Source organism: Garra rufa, chromosome 1 (genome assembly GCF_049309525.1).
Source record: "Garra rufa chromosome 1, GarRuf1.0, whole genome shotgun sequence".
Classification (NCBI taxonomy): domain Eukaryota; kingdom Metazoa; phylum Chordata; class Actinopteri; order Cypriniformes; family Cyprinidae; genus Garra; species Garra rufa.
This window is the reverse complement of record NC_133361.1, coordinates 36064145-36073776: the sequence shown is the minus strand read 5'-3', so window position 1 is coordinate 36073776 and position 9632 is coordinate 36064145. Positions and strand designations below refer to the sequence as shown.

The 9632-nt window shown below is 39.5% G+C and overlaps 1 protein-coding gene across 1 annotated transcript in view; it reads right to left on the bottom strand.

The window, feature by feature from the left end:
- caskin1 (CASK interacting protein 1) overlaps positions 1 to 9632 on the bottom strand; it is a 121511-nt gene that overhangs the window by 24095 nt on the left and 87784 nt on the right. Inside the window, exon 7 of the mRNA XM_073839460.1 lies at positions 4186 to 4294. Coding sequence (XP_073695561.1) covers positions 4186 to 4294 — 109 coding nt within the window. The remainder of the gene's footprint in view (positions 1 to 4185; positions 4295 to 9632) is intronic.

The following is a 9632-nucleotide window of genomic DNA, read 5'->3' as shown; positions in this document are numbered from 1 at the left end:
TAAAGGACGAGACCATTTCTCAAAGATGTGCAAAACCAAAAATGTTAAGCAAACAGTTAACCAAGTGGAAGAAGAGACTGAATATGCATTTGTTATTCAAGATAACTGCAGGGATACAGATAGACTGAACGTTTGCTTGGGTAATGTTCATTTGAGGATGCTAGTAGACTCAGGTGCATCCAGCAATATCATTGATGAGAAAACTTGGGAGAAACTGAAATCAGAGAGAATTAAATGCCATTCATACATCCCAGATACAGAGAAAAAATTGTTCTCTTATTCATCTGACCAGCCTTTGCCAGTAAAGGGAGCTTTCAAATGTGATGTAAGAATAGGCAGTCGGACGGTACATGCCGAGTTCATTGTCATAAAAGGGACTGGTGAACCTCTGTTAGGCAGAGACACAGCCATGAAGCTTGAATGGACCTACCCCGTGGGTTAATCCAGTGGTAATTGTGCCAAAAGCCAATTCAGAAATCCGACTTTGTCTTGACATGCGACAAGCCAATCGAGTAATCATCAGGGAACGATACCCCATCCCTACGGTAGATGAACTTCTACAAAGTATGAACGGATCTATGATCTTCAGCAAACTGGATCTTAAATGGGGTTATCATCAGTTAGAGCTAACTCCAGAATCTCGCCAGATCACAACGTTTGCAGTTCACAACGGAGTATACAGATACAAGCGTCTCATTTTTGGAGTATCATCTGCAAGTGAACAATATCAACATGAGATAGCTTCCGCACTCGCTGGAATAGAGGGAGTTGAAAACATCTCAGATGATGTAATTGTGCATGCGCCTGACCACAAAACACATAGTCAACGCCTGCATGCCGTCATGAAGCGTCTAAGCGCATGTGGTCTAACTTTGAATCCCGCAAAATGTCAGTTTTGCATGGATCGTTTAAATTTCATGGGTATTCTGCTCACACAGAAAGGGATTGGGCCCACTGAAGAAAGAGTCAGAGCTGTGGTGGAAGCACGAGAACCACAAAACGCCTCTGAAGTTAGAAGTTTTCTTGGACTTGTCAGTTACAGTAGCAGATTTATTCCACAATTTGCAACCTTGGCAGAGCCGTTGAGACGTCTTACCAGAAAGGAAACAGAATTTGTCTTTGGACCTGAACAAAAAGGGGCATTTAATGCTCTGAAAGACGAACTTGCAAAAGCAGGGACCTTGGCATATTTCGACAAAGATGCACCAACCCAGGTTATAGCTGATGCCAGCCCTGTAGGGTTGGGGGCTGTACTAACACAGTGTCAAAAAGGTCAAATGGTGCCAGTGTGCTACATCAGCAGAAGTCTATCAGACTGTGAGAGACGGTACTCTCAGACTGAGAGGGAGGCCCTTGCCCTTGTTTGGGCCTGTGAGAGGCTTCACCCATATATCTATGGGAGACAATTTGACCTGCTCACAGACCATAAACCATTAGAGTCAATATATGGTCCACGCTCTAAGCCCTGTGCCCGTGTAGAGCGCTGGGTTTTACGTCTCCAACCATATAACTTCAAAATTGTCTATGTTTCAGGAAAAGAAAATATCGCTGACCCTTTATCACGACTTCTGGGGAGCACAGCAATGAGACAGAAGCACTCACATGAATCGGATGAGTATGTGAGATTCGTAGCCATTAGTGCCACCCCAAGAGCCCTGACCACAAGAGAAGTCGAAGAGGCCTCAGAAAAAGATCCAGAACTGATAGAAGTGAGAAAAGCCATCGAAAGTGGACACTTTGAAAAGTGTATGCCATACGCAGCCATAGCTACTGAACTGTGCATGATAGGCTATCTGGTTTTACGTGGAACACGTATTGTGCTTCCAAAAGCACTACAAGCACGAGCGCTAGCACTTGCCCATGAGGGACATCTAGGCATAGTCGGAACTAAGCAGCATCTCAGGACTAAAGTTTGGTGGCCTGGCATGGACAGAGCTGCTGAGAGACACTGTAAATCATGTCATGGCTGTCAAATTGTCTCTCGTCCTGATGCTCCAGAGCCACTGCGACCTTTACCGTTGCCTGATGGACCATGGCAAGATCTAGCAGTGGATCTACTGGGACCCTTGCCTTCAAAACACTCAATTCTAGTGGTGGTGGATTATTATAGCAGGTACTATGAGTATGACATACTGACCTCCACCACAACTTCAAACGTGATTGACAGCCTAGATGGCATATTTAGCCGACATGGACTTCCCATAACACTGAAATCGGACAACGGACCTCAGTTTAGGTCAGATGAATTCAAGGATTTTTGTGAAGGAAATGGAATTAAACACCTGAAAACAACACCTAAATGGGCCCAAGCCAACGGTGAAGTTGAGCGTCAGAATGCCTCTATCATGAAACGTATCCGAATTGCACAGTCAGAAGGACTTGACTGGAAAAAGGAACTCAGGAAGTATGTTACAGTGTACAGAGGAATTGTGCATAACACAACAGGCAAAAGCCCAGCTGAACTTTTGTTTAAAAGGAAAATGAGAGGCAAGTTACCTGAACTCACATCTGTGGATACAGATCTTGAAGTTCTCGACCATGATGCTGAGAAAAAAGGGAAATACAAACTGTATGCAGATGAACGTCGCAAAGCAGAAGACTCAAGTGTAGCTGTTGGAGACCGGGTTTTGATCAGACAGGACAAGACCGATAAGCTCACCACAACTTTCAATGCAACACCTCATACAGTGATCAGAAAAGCTGGAAACAAAATAACTGTTGAATCACCTACTGGAGCCCAGTACAGTCGCAACACAACATTTGTGAGAAAATATGTGGAGAAAGATGAAGATGACAAACAGGAAAGCAGGAAAGCAGAAGGTGATGGCTGTTTTGAGGATATAAATCAACAGACATCGCAAGAGGGCTCAGATAGACCTGTGTCTACAGCAGAGTGTCACAAGGATGCCACATATGTTAAGCCCAAAAGGGAAAGGAAATTACCACAAAAATTTACAGACTTTGTCATTAGTTGAATTCTGAAACTGGCAAATACAAAGGGCTGTAAAGATGTTCATGGTTTGATACATTTAAAGTAAGTTTAAAGCAAGTTTAAAGAATGTAGTGTTTTCTAGTAAAATGTTTCAAAATGTTGTGTGTTCAGGCAATATTGAGACAGGTTAAAATTAAATTAATGGTCTCTATCCAACTTTAGGGGGGATGTCATGTACTAGAATTACGTGTGTGTCTTTAAGACGGAAAAGTATGAGGCATGATGGGAAGTTGTTGTTGTTGGTGATTTCATGCAGAGAAGTAAAGCAGTTGTTGGTAAAATGTTAACCAGCGTGTGACTGATTTAATTCAGTAGAATGTGCTTCATCTGACAAGAGATTTAATAACATGAAGATAGAGATACATAACAGATCCATTAAGAGCTGGGGGTGTAAACTTTTGAACAATAAAGATGTGTACATTTTTGCCTAAATATCATATTTTCTTCATTTAGTACTGCCCTTTAGAAGCTACAGAAGATACTTACATGTTTCACAGAAGACAAAATAAGTTAAATTTACCCCGATCTTCAAATTCTAGGAGTTTTCACCCCCTGGCTTTTAATGCATTGTGTTTCCTTCTGGAGCATCAGTGAGTGTTTGAATCTTCTGTAACAGTTGTATACGAGTCCTTCAGTTGTCCTCAGTGTGAAAAGATGGATCTCAAAAACATACAGTCATTGTTGGAAAATGACTTGAATACACATAAACGGTGAAAAACCAAATAATTTTTCTGAAGAAGAGCAGGTAGTTTAACTGTTCAGGACAAAAAAAGGGACTCGTGAGCAACTATCACTAAACAACAACAACAACAAAAACAGCTGTGGATCATTCAGACAACAAACTCTTAAGAATCAAGTGTATGTTAACTTTTGAACAGGGTTATTTTTATAAATTCAACCATTATTTTCTCGTGTGGACTACATGTAAACATCTTTTATGTGCAACATATTATTCAGGTCAGTACTAAATAAAAATAACATGCATAATGTATGATTCATCTTAACTTTGGTAAAATAATGTGTATGTAAACTTTTGACCTCAACTGTACATATGTATCACAAACAGTATGGGCTAATTAATCAGTCAGTTAATTAAAAAAAATTTTCTTCTCAATTATAATTTATTGTATTTATTTTATTAGCCTTTTATTCCCTTCAGGGATCAATAAAAGTTTCTAAAAGTGTCTACTTACATCCAGCAGGAGGCGCACCACATCAGTCTTGCCACACAGCGCAGCCTCATGGAGGGCAGTGCCCGCTTTGGTCTGCCTGTTGATGTCGATGCCAGCCTGGATCAGCAATCTATTAAGAGAGGACAAAATTAGAAACTACTTCGAATCAACCATTAAAAACCACTGTGCTCCAACCACTTACATCTGAGACCAGATTTCATGCCTAGATATTCATTTTCAATTAAACTTGCTGTTATTGTCCTCAAGTGATAATCTTCCAGATACGGTTTATTTAGCAGTAATAACCAGCTGGCTGTGTTGTACATGATTGTGCTTATTATACAGGTACTTACAAAATAAATAAACGGACATTAATTATTGAAGTTATTGAATTATTCTATTATGTGAGAAAAATAAACAGTAATAAAAAAGACAGTGTATGAGCAGTGTGCAAACAGAACCACCCTACAATGATAAAAATCCAATCACTCCTTTTTTTTTAATCTCCATAAAACCTAAACACTTAATTATCAAGGCGTTTTGATTTTCTGTGCTTTATGACATCATACTACATAGGCCCCGCCCACGACCGCTGACAGAGTGTTGTATTAGCATATTTCCGCTCTCAGACAGTTGTACGCTGTCCGCCATTTTCTCCACGCTCCACTGTGTTTTGTATTTGAATGTAAAAGTGAACATAAGAGTCTTCATTTTCTCCCGACATTAGTCACTGAGGACACAGTGGATTTGTTTTGTTTTTGATGATGACGCGTCATCAAATACACAAAAAAATGAAAGAGAGGGGCGGGGTGAGCAGAGCTCATTATCATTTAAAGAGACATGCACCGAAATGGCGATGTTTCACACGAATTTGAACCAAAGTACGTTGCAGACATTTCATTAAAATCCTAAAGAATCAAACCAACTTGTAGAAAATGGTCATGTCCTCTTTAAACTATTTTTCCCATACAATGAAAATCACTCAGCAATGGACATCCGATATCCTCTTTAAGCACCCAAAAATCCCCAAACTGTCTCTAGAAGACTGAACAGCCTCTATTAGATAGAGCACGACCTTCTGACACAAGAGTAAATTCAATTACGACAGCAGGACATCAGTAAACACAGGTGGCCTGAGTCATGGCTACAAAAAGGAGGATGGGTGAGAGAGGAGACCTTGGCCCTGGCTCTGCATCAGACACCTCCCCCTATAATTAGCTGCCAAAATGACCCGTTTTAGCATCACACAATGCCCTCTTGGCTCGACCTCTCTTGGAATATGCAGGAGATTAAATAACATATTGACTGGTTGGGTGTGCACACATTGGTCTGATTGTGTGCTGAGCCGTCACTTAACATTGGCCCACATTGGAAAAGCTGTTTTTGCTAGTGGGCAAATGGCCACATTCATCTGTGGTAATTAAAGGTATAAGAGTGTTAACACACGTACATGACACTGAGTTTAGGAGACAGCATTTTAATACGAAGGTAACCGCTTTGGTTAGAGGTGCCATGATCCGTTTCTTTCACAGATATGAACAACAAATGAAGCCTGCTTTCATATTTTCCCTCACCGCATCAATCTATTTAGGGCCGGCCAATGCGTACGGCCTTTGGGGTTACTGGATTAATGATGTAATTAAGAGCCTCGCGATAGCCCGCGCTCTGTTGCTGTAACCTGCACATTCACGTGGCCTATAATTAGCTCCAGGCTGATCAGAGCTGGAATCGTGCGGGATTTGAGAGAGAGGGAGATGTGGGCACTGTGTGGGCACATGTTGCTGTCCGTGGGTCTTCATTTTAATGTGTGACACAGCAACACTTACAATCCAGGCAGGCTAATTAAAGATGAGTGTCTAATATGCAGTGCTAGACCTGGAGATCACATAGAGATGTTTGAGCTCCTTTTACTCTTTATGAGACACTGATCAATCTAATGCCGAATAGCTTGTCATTTTATGTTTTGTTGATAACTGTTCTACAAGGTGTGGAAATCAAGAATTAGTGTCAGGAAGGTTAATAGCTCAAAAACAGATCACTGAGCAGTCCAATACAACGTGCAAGCTGATATAAAGTAAACACACACAAAATTCAGCACTTAAAGGCATAGTTCACTCAAAAATGAAAATTCTGTCATTAATTATTCATTTTTATGTTGTTCCAAAACTGTAAGACCTTTGTTCATTTTCTAAACACAAATTAAGATATTTTCGATGAAATCCAAGAACTTTCTGACCCTGCATAAACAGCAACACAACTGACATGTTCAAGGCCCAGAAAGATAGTAAGGACATCATTAAAATAGTCCATTTGATGTCCATTTTTGATGTTACGAAGCTATGAGAATACTTTTTGTGCACAAAAGAAAACAAAAATAATGACTTTATTCAACAATTTCTTCTCTTCAGCCACCATTCACAAGAGTACCACAAAGCATGCGTAGCATGACGAAGAAAAACTCTTAGATTTTATCAAAAACATCCTTATTTGTGTTCTGAAGATGAACAAAGGTCATTCTAAAGGACATTTCAAACAGAATTTTAATTTTTGGGTGAACTATCCCTTTACGTAAACAACGTGTACCTGAACAGTTCAGTTCATCGCTCCTCTTTTGAAGTTTGAGTCACAAAAATATTCTGGCTAATTAAAAAAATTATTTCATGTGCTCCCTTTTGATATTTTGATTTACTCTAGTATTGGTTATTATTAAAGCAGCATTAAGTTGATTCTGGATATCATTTTGTGCAACACGTGTTTTTTTAGTATCGTTACGATCCTATTATAGTTTTTATTTTTTAGTTTTACTATTTTGTATTAGTTTTTATTTTAATATTTTCTGTTTTTACTTTTATTCAATAAAGTTTTAGTAATTTTGCTGTGTGCTTTTGTAATTTTTATTAGTATTAGTTTTTTTTTTAAATGTCAATACAATTTTTATTTTAGTTTTTAAGTACATAAAGTCAAATAAAATTTTAAAAAATACATAAATGTTTTTATGGCAACTGGCTGAAATATTTTTCTTTTTATTTTGTTTCAGTTAACATTTATTTTATGCAACTTTATTCAACATTTCTTCTCCTCTGCTTTGTTTACGAGAGCTCTCGGATTTCATCAAAAATATCTTAATTTGTGTTCTGAAGATGAACAAAGGTCTTACGGGTTCGGAACAACATGAGGGTGAGGAATTAATGACAGAATTTTCATTTTTGGGTGAACTAACCCTTTAGGCAAAATAAAGCTCAGTATAATGTGATTTGTACATTACTTCAAGCCTGTCACTGACCTAAAAACAGTTTGACACCCCTGCACTAAAATATACACTGGCAAACAGTCACATGCTGACAACTGTCTTGACACCAAGTATTGATCCCTATTGGCAACTGCACTGATAGTCCTGGTAAATACAGAGCTTGAAACTGAGCCTATTCATGTATCATAATATTAATACCAACCAGAAGGTTTTAATTTAAAAAGTTGTTTTATATACATATCAATCAAATATGGAACATTTGGGTGTATTGTATGATGTATTGATTAATGTCTCAGTCCAATTGTTGTTCAATAAATTGTCTGACATGTAGTGTAGCATTAGGATGGTACAAAGGCAGGACAGTGCAGAACACCTCTGATCCTCTTCTCATCTCTGTCTGATAATGAAGGAGGTCTGGCTCTGGCTGTCACAATGATGGATGGCAGTGTGCCGTATTAGGGAGTGGATGGGGCCTGGCAAACCCAGAGGAATATGGCTGGGGACGTGCACACTCAACCGTGCTCATGTTAGCAGTGGAAAGAAGGAAAGATGCCCTTCATCGCAAGCAGGTGCAGCTGTGATGCTGAGGACATGTGCTTGTCCAGCGTTTGACTCGCTTCAGCTTCTATGTCGATGCACAAAATGCACGGCTGAGCCGAGATCTGGAGCAATAGATTTCTCATGCAATGTAAATAGTTGCATGAGGTCCTATGGGCATTTGTATGACAATGCAGTGGGAAGTCACATGATAATCGACTTATAGCTCATCAAAGAGTTTCTCTAATTAGCCGATTTCTGAGCTCTAGACCAGTTCTGATAATACTCATATCTCATAATACACACACACACACACACACACACACACACACAGATCAATGGCTCAATCAAAATGGCTCAGTGTGGAAATGAATGGTGAGATGAAACAAAGTTGTGTGTATTAAAATGCTCAGTAAAGCAGTGGCTAAAATGAATTAAAATAAAACAATTCCGTTTGGTGCCAGTAGAGCACAAATGGCTTTGTTGAACACAATGTGATATATGGATGTTGTAATACATGTTAAGTGACTGACTGTTTCCCCTTCTCTCATGAGCGGCAGTAAATCCAGCACTTCTGACCTACACACGCCGCCTGCATCATCATCACATGCTCATTGGCTGCTCATTAGCATCAGAGAGAGCGTGTCTGTTTGCAGAGTCTCACTTCATCAAGCACATGGATCCATTAGCACTCAAACATACACACAGCGGGGCCCAGCATCATACACCGATGGCTCATAAAGTCAGCTTGCATTAACATGATGTTGGCCTTTCCCCTTCCCCCCATACATTTCCATCCTGGCGCTCCAGTCCAATGTTTTGATTATGTTTATGACCATGAATAAACTTTTTTATAAGCTCTTCAAATGAAAAGGAGGAATGGGTAGTAAATGGTCCTATTCTTAAATCAGTATCTTTGTCTTGCTTTTCTTGTTGTCCTGTTTCGGATTCTCATTCTGATGGCACCCATTCACTGCAGAGGATCCACATAAAGGGATCCCCGGGTGTTAAGACTTATATGACTTAATATACTGTAATGTAAATTATGTATCTTACGGAAATATGTAAAAGAAAACCCATGAAAGATTTACATTATTTAAAAAATCCACATCGTTTTATACATATTTTGGACTATGGGGGTGCAATTATTTTGATGACGTGAAGTGGAAGTGGTTGCACTAGGTTAGCTACTGGTGCGTTATGAAGAGGAGAAAAGAATGGAAAGATGCCTTAAACTTCCTAAAGACTTGTGTCTTTGTCCTCTCCACTTTTGCCCTGATGCCTTTAAGGCTTTTAGTAGACCAGAGCTACTGAAAGGACTTACAAATGGCAGAGACAAGAAATGCTAGATGCCATCCTGGCAGGATGTAAACATGCCACCGCTTGTCATGATGCCACAGACGCTGTTTCTCAGTTTCTCAGCGTGGATTTCAGAGTTCAGTCTTGTTGCAGGGAAAAATCAATGGTACGGGATTCGGTTTAAGCCTATGCTTATTTCCATCACCACCTGTAAGCTCTTTCAGTAGCTATGGTCATCCGTGTATAAAACAATGTGGATTTTTCAAATAACATACAGTTGAAGTCAAAAGTTTACAACCCCCTTTCAGAATCTCCCAAATGTTAATTATTTTACCAAAATAAGAGGGATCATACAAAATGCATGTTACTGTTTATTGATTAC